Consider the following 18,039-nt stretch of genomic DNA (forward strand, 5'->3'; position numbering starts at 1 on the left):
AATGGTAATTGGGACGAATTGCAACACGGATTTACTAAAGGTAGATCGTGCCAAACCAATCTGATCTCCTTCTTTGAGAAGGTGACGGATTACTTAGATAAAGGAAATGCGGTAGATATAATTTACCTAGATTTCAGTAAGGCGTTCGACACGGTTCCGCACGGGGAGCTGTTAGTTAAATTGGAAAAGCTGGGAGTGAATATGAAAGTTGTAAGGTGGATAAGGAACTGGTTAAAGGGGAGACTCCAGAGGGTCGTATTGAAAGGTGAACTGTCAGACTGGAAGGAGGTCACCAGTGGAGTCCCTCAAGGATCGGTTTTGGGACCGATCTTATTTAACCTTTTTATTACTGACCTTGGCACAAAGAGCGGGAATGTGCTAATAAAGTTCGCGGATGACACGAAGCTGGGGGGTATTGCTAACACGGAGAAGGACAGGGATACTATTCAAGAAGATCTGAACCACCTTGTAAACTGGAGTAATAGAAATAGGATGAAATACAATAGTGAAAAGTGCAAGGTCATGCATTTAGGAATTAATAATAAGAATTTTGGATATACGTTGGGGGCGCATCAGTTGGAAGCGACGGAGGAAGAGAAGGACCTTGGGGTACTGGTTGATAGCAGGATGACTATGAGTCGCCAATGTGATACGGCTGTTAAAAAAGCAAATGCGATTTTGGGATGCATCAGGCGGGGTATTTCCTGCAAGGATAAGGAGGTGTTAGTACCGTTGTATACGGCGTTGGTGAGACCCCATCTGGAATACTGTGTGCAGTTCTGGTGTCCCATGTTCAAGAAGGATGAATTCAAACTGGAACAGGTTCAGAGACGGGCTACGAGGATGATCCGAGGAATGGAAAAACTGACCTATGAAAGGAGACTCAAAGAGCTTGGCTTGTTTAGCCTGGCCAAAAGAAGGCTGAGGGGGGATATGCTCGCCCTATATAAATATATCAAGGGGGTTAACGTTAGGGAGGGAGAGGAATTATTTAAGTTTAGTACTAATGTAGCCACGAGGACGAATGGGTATAAACTGGATATTAGGAAGTTTAGACTTGAAATTAGACGAAGGTTTCTGACCATTAGGGGAGTGAAGTTCTGGAATAGCCTTCCGAGGGAAGTAATAGGGGCAAAAGACTTTCCTGGCTTTAAGACAAAGCTTGATAAGTATATGGAGGGGATGTTATGATAGGATCGTTAATTTGGGCAATTGATCTTGAATTACCACCAGACAGGTCTGCTCAATGGTCTGCGGGGAGATGTTGCATGCGATGGGTACTGAGTTGCTGCGGAGAACTCCTTCTTGGGTGCTGGCTGGTGACTCTTGCCCACATGCTCAGGGTTTAGCTGATCGCCATATTTGGGGTCGGGAAGGAATTTTCCTCCAGGGCGGATTGGCAGGTGCCCTGGAGGTTTTTCGCCTTCCCCTGCAGCGTGGGGCACGGGTCGCTTGCTGGTGGTGTCTCTGCAGCTTGAGGTCTTCAAACCATTTTTGAGGATTTCAATAACTCGGTCCTGGGATAGGGGTTGTATAAAATTGGATGGGTGGGGTTCTGTGGCCTGCCTTGTGCAGGAGGTCAGACTAGATGATCAGATTGGTCCCTTCTGACCTATGAGTCTATGAGTCTATGAGTCCTACTATGTGAAATTTTCTGCTTGTCCATACACTTTTGCAGGGTCAAAGCAATTTTAAAATATCTATTTCTGTATTGCTACCGATATCAATATAGATATTGATAAAGATATATAAAATGCATGATATATGTCCAAAATTTTCAAAGCCAGTGAGATCCGATTTCCCTCCTCCACCCAAAGAAATGAATGAATTAAAAGGAATAGGAAATGAGCACTCAAAAACACTAGGCAACTTTGCAACTCTCAGCCTAGAGAGAGTCACATGGGCCTCCCTTGCCCCAGACAGAAATACATTTATATGCATAAACATATTTACCACCAAAGTTTGACAAAAATGAATTAAAAAATAAAATCTCATTGAGCCTCCCTGGTATTTTTGATCTTCCTTCAAATTTTTGGTCCCTGTTCTTTGTAAAATAAATAGATAAATAAATAAAATCATAACTCCCAGCTCTCCTTTTAACTGGTTAAGTGTCCCCTTACCTCTCATGACCTGACCTCCCACTCTATCTTCCTGCTTTCTCCTAGTGCAGTGCCATATGGGGTGTACAGACACAGCTAAACTGGAACTAAAATTCTGATTCTTCTACTTTTCTCCTGCCCTAAGATATCCTGCCAGCAGAACTAGGAATTCTGTGGAGGTCCTGGCTATGTACCTCCAGTAGCAGTTCAGATGCTGCAGCTCTCCAAACCATTCTATCTGATCCCTCATGCTGACCTCCTCCTGCCCTACCTCTGCTTGGCATTGTCATTTACAGCTGGGCAAACTTTTTTTTTGATGAATACTTCATTTGGTCAGCTCAAAGGGATTCATGAATTTAAGTCAAGTTAGCTCAATATTTTTTCCAGTCAATATTTGGACTTAGATTATGGGCAGCAATCTGTCCCATTTATAACATTTAACCCAATGGCGAAGGCACACTCTGGGAGGGGGAGACGTTAAAGACCCATAATCAATTTCCCTCCTGCCTGATGGGGGAAAAGTCTTTAGTTTCCCACACTAACATTAGAAACAAGTTCACGGGCCTATGAAATACTCTCTGCACAAGCTCTCTCGCTCTCTATCCTGTTGAAGTGGTTCCATCTGGCATAAATAATGAATAGCCAATAAAATATGGATTTTAAATTATATCTGCTACAGTCAAAGAGTTCATCTTAACTATCATCCTTGGACTTGCTTTCTGGACAAATGACTATTCATTCTCATCATGAAAGACAATAAGTCACTGGGCTAGGAAAAGCCAGTGAGAATGACTTTACAGCTAGTGATCAGGCTTATTTGAAAAATCAGTGGTTCACTGAGCTCTAATTATCATCTTCTGCAACAGAACAGCAGACAGGGCAGAAATACATGCTTAATGTGTTTTCCAGCAAGGGATGGCTGTCTTGTGGTTAAGACATAGGTCTGAGAATCACAACTCTTCATTTCTCTTCCTAGATCAGCCACCTACTGCTTGTAGTCCAGAAACTTTGTCACAAATTAATTCATCCTTATGTAGAATGTGGGGTATGGAAAACTGTGTTTAAATTACAAGCATTTATTTTATTATTACTTGTTTGTTTGTTTTGTCTTTCCTGCTGCCTGATTGTGTACTTCCAGTTACAAATGCGGTGTGTGGTTGACTGATCAGTTCGTAACTCTGGTGTTTGTAACTCTGAGGTTCTACTGTAATAACCTAATTACCAGAATACATAAATTACAACACAGCTCTTTCTAAGAAAATACATTTATTCTTAAGGGGAAAGCCTTAAAAAGAGAACATAAAGCAATACAAGACCCTACATACATGCTAAAATGCTTAACAATAGATCATCCTGGCCCCACCAACTCCCACCTTGGGCTTTGGTAGGTGTCAGTCCTTCAGAAACCACAACTGGGTTTTTCCCATGATTATCAGTCCACCATTGTCTCATATTCAGAACCAGAGCAAGCATGTATAGTTCAGTTTCTGTTTTATACAGCACTGGTTTTCGATGTCCAGTCTCTGGGACCAGATAATCATTAGACAAAGGTTTTCAAAGGCAGTTGTTTTGCATAACCAGAAATGCGGAATTTCCATTAATCACTTCCTCAGCCTGAATTTCACAGACTGCTCTGAAACTCCATACACAAAAAGAGAATACAAGTCCAAGTTGAACCTATTTGAACCTTTTTGGCAAAACATTTTCTGATGAAAAATATGTTATTCCACAAAAAATATTTTTTTTCAGCCAGAGTTTCATTATTTTCAGTTTTGCAACAACCACCAAAACCAAGAAACCAAACGAAAAATCAAAAAGACAAATTGTTATTGATTTTTTTTAATTTTGCTTTCCTATACAAATTACTTTTTAAAAAAGAAATGCAGTTTTTCGTTTTGGGAAAGCAAAAAAATTTCACTGAAAATATTTTTTTTCCCTGAAAAATGTTTCATTTTTAAAAACAACTGACACATACTTGTTTTCTATTGAAAAAAACCAGTAAAAGGAATCAGTGACATTCAGAAAAAAAGTCCAAGTATTACATGAAGTATTACTTGAATGTTCTTACCCCCTTGAATTGTAAACTAGTTAAGAAACATCATCTAGAGCTGATATCCTCACTAGGGCTGGCCAGGATTTTTTGCTATATGAAAAATCTTGAAATTATAAAACTTTTTTAAAATTAAAACAATTAAAATCTCAGGGGAAAAGGTATGTTTTTTAACAAGGTTTCATTCTTACTTTCACCCACTAGCTAAATATGACCACCCTGATTGCATCTCTGACTCAGTAAATCAGTTCCGATTACCTCAGTTTCATGTTAACCTCATAACATTAAATCTAATTTGTTACATTCTTGTGAAAGCTAAACATTTCCTGGCAGCTTTTCTCAGGGCCTCCTTCACCTCTTTGTTTCTCAGGCTGTAGATGAGGGGGTTCACCAGTGGAGTCAGAACTGTGTACAAGACAGAGAACACTTTGTTCAGATCTCGCAGGGTGTCAGTTTTTGGCAGCATGTAGACAATCATTATGGCCCCATAGAAAACTGTAACTACGATGAGGTGAGAGGAACAGGTGGAAAAGGCCTTTTGCTTTCCGTTGGTAGAAGGAATTCTCAGGATGGTAGATATAATATAAACGTAGGTTGCCAAGGTTAGTAGAAATGGGGGCAGGGTAGTTATAAATGTCAGCATGGACGTGACAAGTTCCATCACGTGAGTGTCGCTGCAGGATAGTTTTATTATTGGAGTGAAATCACAAAAGAAATGGTCAATTATACTGGGGCCACAAAATGTTAACTGTGACATTAAAAATATGATGACGATGCTAACTAAGAATCCAGCCAGCCAAGATCCAGCTGATAGTTGGCTACAAATTGCATTATTCATGATGGCTGCATAATTGAGTGGTTTACATATGGCTAAGTAATGATCATACGACATTGCAGATAAGAGATAACACTCAACAGTCACTAGGAAACCGAAGAAATAAAACTGTGCAATACAGCCACTGAAAGAAATGGTTCTGTCCCCAGTCAGGAAACTGGCCAGCATCCTGGGAAGGATGGTAGAGGTGTAGCAGGTCTCCAAGCAGGACAGGTTTCCCAAGAAGAGGTACATGGGGGTGTGAAGGTGCTGATCAGCCACAATCAGCACCACAATGAGGATGTTCCCAGCAACAGTCACAATATAGATGACTAGAAACAGCAGGAAGAGAAAGATCTGCAGGTCAACGAGCTCCTCAAATCCCAAGAGGATGAACTCCGTGATAGATGTTTGATTTCCCTGTTCTATGTCTGCCATGGATTCTGTCTCAGGCAAAAACAAAAAAAGAATATATTACGTCATTATAATCTGAAGGAGATTAACTCTATTGCTATATCATCTATTAACTCCATAAATGTGCTAAACCTGCTTCACTCAATTTTTGTATTGTGTCATTAACTTAGTTGAGGAGACAAAGTTCCCTAATTGGAAAATTGTTCTGAGTTCAACAAGAGGAAATTCAATAAAGATAAGTGCAAAAAAAATGCAGAACTATAAAATGAGGCATAAATGGTTAGTTATCACTAGTACTCCTGAAATGGATCTTGGAGTTACAGTGGATCACAAATTGAATATGACTCAACAATGTAAAAAAGGCTAGTATCATTTTGGTTTGTATTAACAGGAGTCTTTTATCTATGACACAGAAGGTAATTGTCATGCTCTACTCAGCACTGATGATGCCTCAGCAGGAGCATTGTCTCCAGCGCTGAGCACTACACTTTAGGAAAGTTGCAGACAAATTGGAGAGAATCTAGAGGACAGTAAAAAATGATAAAAGGTTTAGAAAACCTGACCTAGGAGGAAAGGTTAAAATAGCTGCACATGCTTGGTCTTGAGAAAAGCAGACTGAGGGGAACCAGCTAACAGTGTTCAAATATATTAAGGGCTGTTATAAAATAAGGTAAACAACTGCTCTGCATGGCCACTGAGGGTAAAACAAGGAGCAATGGTCTTACTCTGCAGCAAGGAGATTTAGGTTAGATATCGGAAAACTTTCTAACTCAAAGGGTAGTTTAGCCCCGGAACAGGATTCAAAGACAGGCTGTGGAATCCCTATCATTGGAGTTTTTTTAACAACAGGTTGGGCAAACTCCTGTCAAGAATAACCTAGGAGGTCCTGCTTCAGCACAGGCAGCTGGATTTCATGCCTTTTTTTGCCCTATAGTTCTATGATTCCATGAATAACAGTATTTGAATCAGGTTTGGAATTAGAAAGTCAGTGGAATTTATGCCCTAAAATAACTTTAGGTACTTTTGAAAATCTCACCCCTACCACATCTCTTAACCACCAGGTTTGTCTCATTGTTTCTTTGTACTTCCCTCTCAGTGTTGACTTGCAATCTATCAATCTTACACTAAAGCCGCAACCCTGAAAACACTTACACACAGACATACTTTTACTACTGGGAACAGTCCCATAGACCAAGGACCAGCTTTTTGCTCTGTGTTTCTTACAGCTAATGTAAGATAAATTCAGCTAATAAAGTATAAAAATATCTACGCCACTTAGGTGCTTTTGAAAATTGTATCCCAATTTCTAATCAGAGGACAAACACGGGGACTTGTCTTTTCAGATAGAAGGGTGCAGAATATAAATTCATAGTAAACAGATTGAAAACCGAGAGGGTACAGGAATAAAGAAATAACTGAATGAGAAAGAAGAAGAAACTGAGGAGTCATCTACACACAATATTTGTACCACACTGGTATTATTAAAACTGTACAAACCCCCCCGCCACATACACCTCCCCGCCGCTGCAGTGCAGCTGCTATGATACCAGTATGAAGGTGCTAAGTTATTACCAATCAGGGGCAATAAGCTATATCATCAGTATTAGACACCTTTCTATCCATATATCAGTGTCCACACTAGGAGTGGTAGTGTTACGGCTGTTTAAGTAGAAAATTACACCCCTAGCAGAAATACAGAAATCCATGCAAAGTATTGTGACTAACAGAAATAACAGAGAGGTGTATTCTTTGTTCTTTTGTTACATGTGTTTTTCTGTACAGCCTCTAACATTGACCTCTACTCAGTGTCATATTATCAGTAAAGCAAACACATTCTTTCTAGCAGCGCAGAATAGGTATTTTTCCTTCTCTAAATCAGTATTTCATTTAAACTGGAAAGAGTGAATGAAGTTGTTTACCTATCAGACAGTAGCCAACTGGAATATTTCAGATAACTTCTTCATTCAGAATATCAGGCACCAGGTTTTGTTTTCCTTTCCCTTCTACTTTATAAATGCAAATGGACTCAGCAAGGAGACCTGCAGAGTCCCCACTGAACAATCCACCTCTGCCATCCATCTTTGTTCACTTTTATTGTATTCTTTCACTGAAATTAGCATGTCATTCTCCTCCTCCTTCCCACGAGAAGGTTCAAATGTCCCTCGGCATTTCTGATGATGGGACTTTGAAATTACCTGAAAAAGTAAAGGTAATAATATATCTATACTTTAGTGTAGACATGAAAAAGTAATGAGTAAAAGTTCCAAACTCAATGGGTATGCATTGGAATGAGGGGAAATTTCTGACTGGGGTGTCAATTAAATGAAATTAACTCATGCAATTAACTCAAAAAATTAAACACAATTAAACAATTATTTGTGATTAATCACAGTTTTAATGGCACTGTTAAACAATAATAACAATTGAAATGCAAAAGTCACATTGTTTTATTTTTGAGTGCAGTTGTATAACAAAAAAAATCTACACTGGGAAGTTGCACTTTCACAATAAAGAGTTAGCACTACAGTACTTGTCTGAGGTGAACTGAAAAATAATATTTCTTTTGTTTATCTTTTTTACTGTGAAATATTTGTAATAACAATAATATAAAGTGAGCACTGTACTCTTTGTATTCTGTGTTGTAATTGAAATCAAAATATTTGAAAATGTAGAAAAACATCCACAAATATTTATAAGAAATTTCAGTTGGTGTTGTATTATTCCAAAGTCCAGTGAGGTCATTGAGTTTCTACCAGTTGATTTCAACACAGGGTTGGCAAAACGTGGGCTTTGGACAGAAAATGGGGGGGGTTGAGTGGTTTTGAAATATGAGTAGGGTAGGACAGGAGCAGCCACAAGGGAAATGAGGGGGCCCACAGAGTCCCAATTTGGACTCATGGTCTCTGTGTTTTGAAGGTAGAAATGGGAGGGCACAAAAAGACCCTGGAATAGGTCAGGGGAGATGAAGAGGCATACAGAATTCACATAGCTGAAGTCAAAATATCTTAGTTCAACTTACCTGGCTGTCCTCATGGTGGTGAGTCGACTATCACAGCTCCCCGGTTGATGCTGCTTACTCCTCCTGCTGAGGTGAAGTATGGGCGTTGATTTGTGGATCTATTTATCGTGTCTAGACAAGACGTGATAAATTGATCCCTGATAGATCAGTTACTACCCGGCGAGTAGTATAGACGTACCCAAAGATTCCACCAGTGTCCAAGGTCCCTGCAATGGCATGGTATTGATTAATTGAGGTATACTCAGTTGATCCCAGCAGGTGGCCCATGGCTCATGCTGCAGAGGAAGGTGAAAACCCTGAAAATCCCTGCCCAATAGGAGCTGAGGGAGAATTACTTCTCCGTCCCATATCTGGTGATTCGTTAAGTCCTGAGGATGGGAGCAAGATCCACCAACCAGCCATCTAAACTGACTAGTTTCTGAACCAACTCAAAGTTCTGTCCCTCCCTGTTCCATGTTGCATCTCCAGCTCTGTTCAATTCCTGAAGCTTCAGAGGAAGGCAAACCCGCTTTCCCTTCCCCACTGCCAACATCTGGCCAATTGCATACTGTTGAAAAAAAATCATCATGTTGTCTGAGCACCTTACAGTGTTTAATGTAACCTCTGTACAACACTCTTGTGAGGTAGGAAGTTAAAAGGCAGCTTGAGGATCACAACACTACTTCAGCTATTCCTGGTTCTCTCCCCAAAATCAGAAATGCACCTACTGGAAATTACCTATTCTCCCTCCTAGTCATATTCAGTGTGATTCTTCTATTGGAGTTGAGAATTATGATGGGATGGAAATATGACCTCTAACTAACTGACATTGCAAATTAAGCAGGTTCTTTCTCCCCACTTACAGCTATGGTTGAAGAGTCTGGCTCTTTAGCTTTCCTGCCTGTCACTTGTGTACCCCTTAGATCTATCCTAAACCCATGTTGTAGTACCTAGACCTTGTGCTGCTCCAAAGCTCAGGGGAGAATTTTACTCATTGAGAGTCACTATGTCACACCTCAATGGCCCCATCCCTCAGGGAGCCCCCAGGAAGGCAGATCAGCATTGTATGTGGGTAACACTGTTGCAAGCATCGCAAAGCATTTTGGAGCAGGTCAAAGGTGTGTAAGTGAAGAGTGGAAGTTTCCTTTGCAGAGTACAAGAGGTGGGGAGAGGGTGGAAGGGGGAGAAAGAAGAAGAGCAGAGAATGGGTTAACTCAACACGGCAGCTATCAAGCTCAGTCCAAAGATAAGAAGCTGACTCCATCCCAAGGCCAGCTGCTACCTGCCAAGACAGAAGGGGGGAAGTCCAACCCTGCCCTCTAACAAGCTGTGAAAAGAAAATAAGACTCAACATTGCTGAAATAACAGCAAGAACAGTGAGAGAAAATGAAATGGCAACAAAGCCAATAGAATGGAAAACAAGGTGTACAAAACTGAGATTTTTTGGGAAACTGAGGCAGCCACAGAAAGCCAATTTGGACTGGCACAAAAAGCACCAGGAGCAGAGGTTCCCTAAGTGGAACACCCACCAAGGAGCACAGAACTTAAAACCTTCCTAAGAGCTGAAGCAACTGAAAGAACACAGCAGATTCTTGGATGGCCTAGGCCCAGGACAGCACTCCTCATCTGCCCAGCACCCTCTTCTTCTGACATTACACCTAGACTTGGCCAGTCTGGGTCGTGCATGTTGTAAGTATAAAAGTGGCTTAGGACTTGGGGCTTTAATGCTTTCTTCCTTCAAGTGATGTGGAAGCATTTCTAGCACTCTCCATTGTTATTTTATTATTTTATCAATAACACTTTAAAATTTAGACACCTGAGTGTGCCTCTGCCCCAAAAAATCCTGCGGCCCCAGCCTGATCAACTGTGGTCCCAGGAGGATTAGTAACAAAAATCTGTCACAGTTTAGGTGGAGAATTGCAAGGCACGGGGAGCCCTGCAGAGCGCACCAACTGTTTTGACCTTGGTATTTCATGTTTGCTTTGTCCGGCACTGTTGGTATTACATATTGAAGATTTTATGATTAAAGGTGTGCCCACTCTCAGCTGTATTAGGTCTGAGAACCGAAAAGTGGTTTAGCATTCCTTTCTCCACTCCAGTTGTTGGGGATATGGTGCAGGTGGGTATACTCCCAGTCGTAGAAATCCAGGTAATAAGAGGGGAAGACTCAGGGAGTCTCACTCCATCCATATAATCCTCAGTGCATACAACCTCAATCGTAGAATGACTGAGTAAATGGGGAGAGCTTAGGGTTTCTCACTCAGCCCGAGGGGGCACTTAAAGAGGAGAGCTTTGGGTTTTTCGCTCAGGCTAGGGAGGCATTTGGTGTATGGACCCTGGGTGGCAATGGACCAAGTAATAGTGGGGGGAGGCTTAGTGTTTCTCTCTTCAGCCTAGGAAGGGTAAGCATTGTTAGCCCCAGTGCCCATTGGTAAAAGCTATGTAAAATCTCACATAATTAAAAAATCTTAAAATTTGTACTAACAAATTGTAACAACAGCTTGTTCAAAAAGAAAAGGGTGCAGCTGCGGACTCGGGAGTCCCACAGTCATGGGAAATGACATCAAATGTTGTAAAACAGCAAAAAAAGTAGGAAAAAAGGGAGATGTGCACTTGACAGCCGATAAAAGTTAAGCAATTAAAAGCACAAATCACTAACCAGGCAGCAAACCAAGCCTATGCCCAAAACAAGTTCAAAGCCTTAAAACAGGAACTCCAGGCAGAAAAGGTGAAATGCACCTGCCTGGAAGTACTGGCTAAGCAAGTACCAGTCCTTCAAAAACTCATCAAAAATGTAACCATCAGTGCCCAGCATATTCCGCAATGGCAGTGTGCTTACCATAAAAAAAAATGAAGCAATTAAAACGCCAATTGGTTGTGTGTTTTGTCCAGGTGGCAAGACTCATGAAAAATAACTCTAGTAATCCTTGTAAGTAATATAGTTTTAAAAAAACCCTAAAGGGGGGTAGCTAGTTAAAAAGCCCATTCTGCTTGCTAAATTGGTGATAAAACAAAGCCTGTGCACATTAAAAAAAACAGTTCGGCAAAAAACCAACAAAATCTGTGTTGACAAACACAGGTAACTAATGTTGTTTAATTTTAATATTTAGCATTTAACCCTTTGTCATAACATATTCCCAGATTTGGACCTTAGCGTCCAAAATATGGGTGTTAGCATGAAAACCTCCAAGCTTAGTTACCAGTGTCAAAGTTAGAATTAAGACTTACAATTTGTCAGACCACTCTGTTTATTAGCGCAGCGCTTCACCAATAACATTCAGAATATGTGAGTGGCCATGCAAGACCCAAACAGTCTTACTTATACAGATAAAAGAGCGGGAATTAGACAAAGGAACAAAGAAAGCAAAACAGGAAAATTCACCTGGGGCACAGCATGCATATCCTATTTCCTTACTAACTGTTATCGATCTAAGGCTAATGCTTCACCAATTGCCCTTAAACGGTGCAATTGTTCTATGTTAATGTCTGTATTCCTGACACCTGGTTGCAACATTCCAACATTTTTGCTTAAAGATACAGACAACATTTCTTTAATCCTTTCTATTCTTAATATATAATTTATTTTACTTTCACAATCCCTCCTTTTGGTCAGACGTACACCATGACCAACCCTTACTGGGTTCCACAAATTAACCGTTCCTTATTTCTTAGTTCATTAGTGATATTCAAAATTACCATGTTAGCACTCTGTTTTGGGGTAGTTATCTGGGTGACACAATTGTGAATACAACAGGAGATTAACTGAAAGCATACAAAAATCACTAAGATTCCAAACAGGATAGTTAGGGCTCCCTGAAACAACCAGTTTCCTATGCCAGAGAAATTGAACAGGTTACTTAGCCACTTCCATAAAGAACTCAGCTCTTCATGAGGAAGATATGCGATTTGTTCTAAGTGGCTAGCGTGATTTATTACCTCATTGGTATTGTCAGGTATAAACACACAACATTTTTTTCCAATGAGAGCACAGGTCCCTCCTTTGGCCGCCAGCACTATGTTTAATGCTTGACGGTTTTGGAGGGCAACCTGTCTGATCACCCCTGTTTTTTTGGCCAGGGTTTTTAAACTTTCTCCTGTTTTATTTGCCATTATTTTAACCACTGCTTGTAACCTTAGGAGTCTTTTTGCGTGGTGTATTACTCCCCCAAGTGGGATAAAGGAAGTGCCAATGGCCTCTTCCCAAGTTAAGGGGCTTATGTTATGTATATACCATTGGGCATTTAGTAAGTCCCTTCTTTTTCGCCTGAAATTACGGAGGCGTTCTCGTGGGAGGGACTCTAGCACCTGGAATTGTGGGAAGAGTTGGGCGGGATAACAGATACCTGACCAGTTAGCTGGTAATACAGTATAAGCTTTGGTTCCACAAACCCAATGATGGCCTATTAAGGCCGGGAAGGGTCGATAGCATCCATTTGTTACATAGGTATCTGCAAATGAGGAGTAATATCCTCCAAAGGGCACAGGGTAATCCTCCTTACGAGGAGTGGTAGTATTTGTATGGCATTGGAAGATTGTATTATTTTTACTAAGATTACTGTAGGAGGAACATGAGATTGATTTTTCTGTTTGATCCCAGGTTGAGAAAAAATTCATATCCCCATACCCAGTCCGCCACTTCTTAGTTTTGTTTGAATAATCCCATACACCATTTGCCATAATATGCTGAAGGCAACGGCTTGTTCCCAGATCCAGCCCTGTCCCATTACACACCCAACACCAATGACCTTTCCCCTCCACCACACTTATCCATTTAGATACATTTATTCCCACTGCTTCCCAAGTGTCATTGCTGTTCCATGTTTTGTTAAATGGACGAGGTCCTCCAGTAAGGTCTGGGGAATTCAGTGGGATAGCCAGGACAGGAACACCAGCTTGAGAGTGGGCTGGGATGTGGCTGCAGACCCAGCATTTAGAAATATTAAGGGTCTGGGCTATCCACACTTGCTGCTGGATAAAAGAATTGTCATTGTGGGCTCCCCAGACCTTAAGATACCAGCAGCCGAGGAACAGGCGCCACCAGAGCTGCATGTTGGAGGCAAGGCCCTTCTGGTTCTGACAACCTCAACTGATGGAACTGCACTCACAGTTTTATGTCCACCAGACAGCAGGTGCTAGGCTCACTGCTGCTGCTTCTTGGGCCTTGCTTTAGATCATCATCTGCTTCTGGCAACCCTTACGAGAGCGTAGATTGTAAGGTATTGCAGGCTGTTCCTCTAGTCTTCTTCTGGAGTCAAAACTGACTCTGCGCAGTCCTGAGGTGTTGATTGGTTCGCTGGGGAGGGTGTCTTCTTACACTGTGAAGCATGTATCCATGCTGCAGTGCCAGATAGCTTAACAGCTGTCTGGGTAGTAAGCAGTACCTGATGAGGACCCTTCCAGCGAGGTTCCAAGGCGTGTTTTCGATGGTGATGCCATACGTAGACCCAGTCACCTGGTTCAAGGTTATGGCAGGCGTCAGAGGTGGGTTCCGTCGGCCAGGCAGCTCAAACCTGTGAATGGAAGTGACTTACAGCTTGCATTAATCCCTTGCAATATTGAAGGAGCGTACTGTGAGTCAAATTCAAGTCTGGGACTGGAGTAATGGTATCCACAGTTTGCATAGGGCGTCCCATAACGATTTCAAAAGGACTCAGTTTATGCCTTTGGGATGGAGTGGATCGCATTTCCATAAGGGCTAGTGGTAAAGCTGCTGACCAGCTGTGGAGTCACAAATTTTAGCAAGTTTATTCTTAAGTACACCATTTCGCCTTTCCACAGCACCTGCACTTTGTGGGTGGTAGGGACAGTGCAGCAGGTGTGTGACATGTAATATACGATCCAGGTGTTGAACAATTTGTCCGGTAAAGTGTGTACCCCAGTCACTGAACAGAGTGGCAGGAATTCCCCTGGCAGGCATACTATGGTTTAACAAACATTTAGCAACGGACAGTGAGTCAGCCTTGCAACAAGGAAAGGCTTCAATCCAACCAGAAAATAAACATACCATAACCAAAATAAATTCACATCGTTGACACTTAGGCATTTGTACAAAATCAAGTTGCCAATGCAAGAAGGGTGCTTGGGGCAAGCCCCGGAATCCCTGAGCCACTTTTACAGGTTTACCAATATTGTGGCTTTGGCAAGTGGTGCAGGCGGCACAGTGGCGGGCTGCAAAAGAGCTGAAATGGGGAGCCCACCATCCCGCCTTAGTTAGAGCAGACACCATTCCCTCCTTTCCGACATGCGAAACACCGTGTAGCAGGGCGGCCAGCGATGGGTAGAATGAAAAGGGGGCTACGAAGGTACCAGTAGGCTAACGCCAAAGGGAATCAGGATGTAGAGAGCAACCCTGGGCAACCCAGGAATCTTTTTCAGTTTCTGGGGCAGAGTCCTGGAGCAGGGTGAGGTCAGTGAGGGACGGTGGTGGTATAGAAACAGAGAGGGAACCTAGAAATGCATCTGGGGAAGGTTCTATAGCAGCAGCATGTTTAGCAGAGGCATCAGCAAACGCGTTACCCTTAGCAACATCAGTGTCTGCCATCGAGTGGCCAGGGCACTTAACAATAGCCAGGGCAGAGGGAAGTAAAACTGCATACAGGAGAGCAGCGAAATAGGGACCGTTCTTAATAGGGGTACCGGCAGATGAAAGGAAACCCCGAGCTTGCCAAAGGGTACCAAAGTCATGTACAACCCCAAAAGCATAGTGAGAGTCAGTGTAAATGGTGGCGGAGCGTCCCTCAGCCAAAAAGCAGGCACGGGTGAGGGCAACTAATTCAGCAACTTGTGCAGAGGTTACAGAAGGTAAAGGTGCAGCTTTTAGGGTTTCAGAGAGTGACACTACAGCGTATCCTGCAAGGAGACGACCTTGGTTGTTTCGAAAACAGGAACCATTAGTAAACAAAACAAGGTCAGAGTTAGGGAGAGGGACATTAGAAAGGTCAGAGCGCGGGACGGTGATAGCAGAGACAGTTGCAAGGCAGTTATGAGGATCACCGTCATTAGACAAAGGAAGGAGAGTGGCAGGATTTAACTGAGAACAGTGCTTTATAGTGATATATGAGGTTGACAGCAGTAGAAGTTTATACCTGGTAAGGCGAGCAGAGGAGAGGTGGCTTGTATTGCGTTGTAACAGCAGAGTTTTTACAGAGTGAGGGACCATGAGAGTAAGGGGGGAGCGAAGGACAAGGGATTCAGACATTTCGACTAAGCGTGCTGCAGCAGCCACAGCACGCAGGCAGGGGGGCAGGCCTTGGGCCACGGGGTTCAAAGTGGCAGAGAAATAAGCTACTGGGCGATTTCTGCCTCCGTGCACCTGAGTGAGAACTTCAAGTGCACATCCAGATTGTTCATGGCAGAAAAGGGTAAAAGGCTTAGAATAGTCTGGCAGCCCTAAAGCGGGGGCCGAAGCCAAACCTTGTTTGAGGGAAACAAAGGCAGAGTCTGCTTCAGGTGACCATGGCATGGGATTAGGCACAGAGAGTCGAGTGAGTTCTTGTAGAGGTTTTGCAAGGGAGGCGTATTGGGGAATTCATTGCCTGCAAAATCCAGTCATGCCTAAAAATTTTCGGACCTGGCGTGGAGTGCAGGGTCGAGGAAAGCTAAGAATAGCCTGGACGCGGGTGAGAGAAAGCGTACGGGAACCCTGGGAGAGGAGAAAACCAAGGTATGTGACAGAGGTTTGACAAAGCTGTAGTTTAGAGCGAGAAGCCTTGTGACCTTTGTTTGCTAGGGCAGTAAGGAGCACTAAAGAATCAGTTTCTGAGGCAGATAACGAGGGGGAACAGAGGAGCAGATTATTTACATATTGGACTAGAGTGGACCCAGATGGGAAAACAAGGTTAGCTAGGTCTCGGGCTAATGCCTGGGAGAAATAAGATGGACTTTCCGTATACCCCTGAGGGAGTGTGGTCCATGTATATTGCTGTCCCCTGTAGGAAAAGGCAAAGAGGTGTTGGGAATCAGGGTGAACCGGAACAGAAAAGAAAGCAGAACACAAATCAACAACAGTAAAATGAGTTGCAGCTGGTGGAATAGAAGCCAGGATCGTTGCTGGGTTTGGGACAACAGGAAAAACAGGTATGACAATACGATTAATGGCTCGAAGGTCCTGAACAAATCGCCATGATTTGCCATTAGCTTTTCGAACGGGGAGGATAGGGGTGTTACAGGGACTGGAACAGGGAACAATAATGCCTTGCTTCTGCAGGGCAGTTATGACCGGAGCAATGCCAGCCTCTGCCTCAGGGTTTAAAGGGTACTGAGATAGGCGAGGCAGGGGTTTGGAAGAGTCAACAGTAATGCAGACAGGATCAGTATTTAAGCGGCCCACCTCAGAGGGATGGGTTGGCCACAGAGAGGATGGGACCTGCGAAATTAGGTGCTTAAGGGACGGGACCAGTGGGCAACAAGGGACCGGAGTAGAAAGGGACGTTTCAGACAGCAGGGAGGCTACAGAATCACTCAGGGAAGACTGGGGAATTTGTAAATAGACCCCATCTGGGGAACAGTATATGGTGCAGCCAAGCTTACATAACAGATCCCGACCCAAAAGGTTTACCGGAGTGGAATCAGAGAGAAGGAAGGCATGATCCGCAGAAAGGGGACCAACCTGGACCGGTAGAGGTTTTGAAAGGGGATAAGGGGTTGGGACTCTCGTAATGCCCACAGCGGACACGGTTTTTCCAGAGCGGGGAACCTCAGGCAGGTCGGTAGTACGAACTGCAGAGAGCGAAGCTCCCGTGTCAACAAGGAAAGGGAGAGAAAGATCATTGATAGTTAACACACACTCACCAGTGGGAGTGAGAGGTAGTAAAGGGGCTAAAATTTCCTGAGGTTCCCCGGTGTCCCGTCATTGTTGTGGGGCAAAGTAAGGCTGGGGGCTGACTGGCTGTGCTGGCAGGGGGTTTAACTGGTTGTTCACAGAGTTACCAGGCCAGCTTGGACACTCATTCTTCCAATGTCCCGGCTGTTTACAGTAATTACAAACATCCCCATAACCCGAAAATCCAGTTCCCTGTTCCCTCCCACGACCACGTCCCCCCCATCCTCGTCCCTGGTATTTTCCCCGTCCCCGGTACTGTTTGCCCTGCCCTGAATAATGCTGAATTTGCAAGGCCATTAACTGCTGAGCTGATTGCTCTTCCTTTCCTTTTAAAGTACGTTGGCAGTGCTCTGCCACTGTTTGCAATTTGTCCATGGTTTCGGTCTCCCATCCAACACTTATGCGTTTTAGCAGATTGCCAATAGCAGGCAGGAGGCCATTAACAAATGCACTAGCCAGGGCACCCTGTCCATTTGTATCTGGTTGCTGTATACCAGAATGTTGCAGAAAAATGTCAGTTAGCCGGGTGCGATAGTCGCCAGGGTTTTCTCCCTGTCGTTGCTTACAGCTATTTATGGCAGTCCAGTTGGTTTTAGGAGTCCATACCCGAGAGATGGCTTTAAATAGATTTTTAGCTTGTTCCTTACACTTTTTTTGGTATTCAGCAGTAGGACCAGTGTCTGGCAAAGTAGAGTGGCGGTCAGCAGTGGGCCAATCTGCTGCTGTAAGCCATTTATTATACTCACTAGGGGCTGTTACAAGTAGCTTGCACAGCTGCAGGAGGTCTGCCTCAGAGGGTTCATAGGTATCGCACACTAACAAAAATTCCTCTGCAAATTTGGT

The 18,039-nt window shown here is 43.2% G+C and overlaps 1 protein-coding gene across 1 annotated transcript; it reads right to left on the reverse strand.

Annotated features, from left to right (window-relative positions):
• Window positions 1-4,447: 4,447 nt before the first annotated feature.
• On the reverse strand, window positions 4,448-5,401 carry LOC127040875 (olfactory receptor 5P3-like). Its single transcript, XM_050935431.1, has 2 exons — window positions 5,131-5,401; window positions 4,448-4,845 (listed from the first exon to the last, which is right to left on the reverse strand). Exons 1-2 carry the CDS (start codon window positions 5,399-5,401, stop codon window positions 4,448-4,450), a joined length of 669 nt encoding a protein of 222 aa, XP_050791388.1.
• Window positions 5,402-18,039: the final 12,638 nt, after the last annotated feature.

This window comes from Gopherus flavomarginatus (assembly GCF_025201925.1).
Source record: "Gopherus flavomarginatus isolate rGopFla2 chromosome 11 unlocalized genomic scaffold, rGopFla2.mat.asm SUPER_11_unloc_1, whole genome shotgun sequence".
Taxonomy (NCBI): Eukaryota; Metazoa; Chordata; order Testudines; family Testudinidae; genus Gopherus; species Gopherus flavomarginatus.

Bases quoted from the DNA above. Each gene is read 5' to 3' on its own strand.
- LOC127040875 (XM_050935431.1), bottom strand. From the start codon at position 5,401: ATGGCAGACATAGAACAGGGAAATCAAACATCTATCACGGAGTTCATC. The intron at 4,846-5,130 runs GGGACAGAACCA...GTGATTTCACTC, and splicing joins GCTGGCCAGTTTCCTGACTG to CAATAATAAAACTATCCTGC.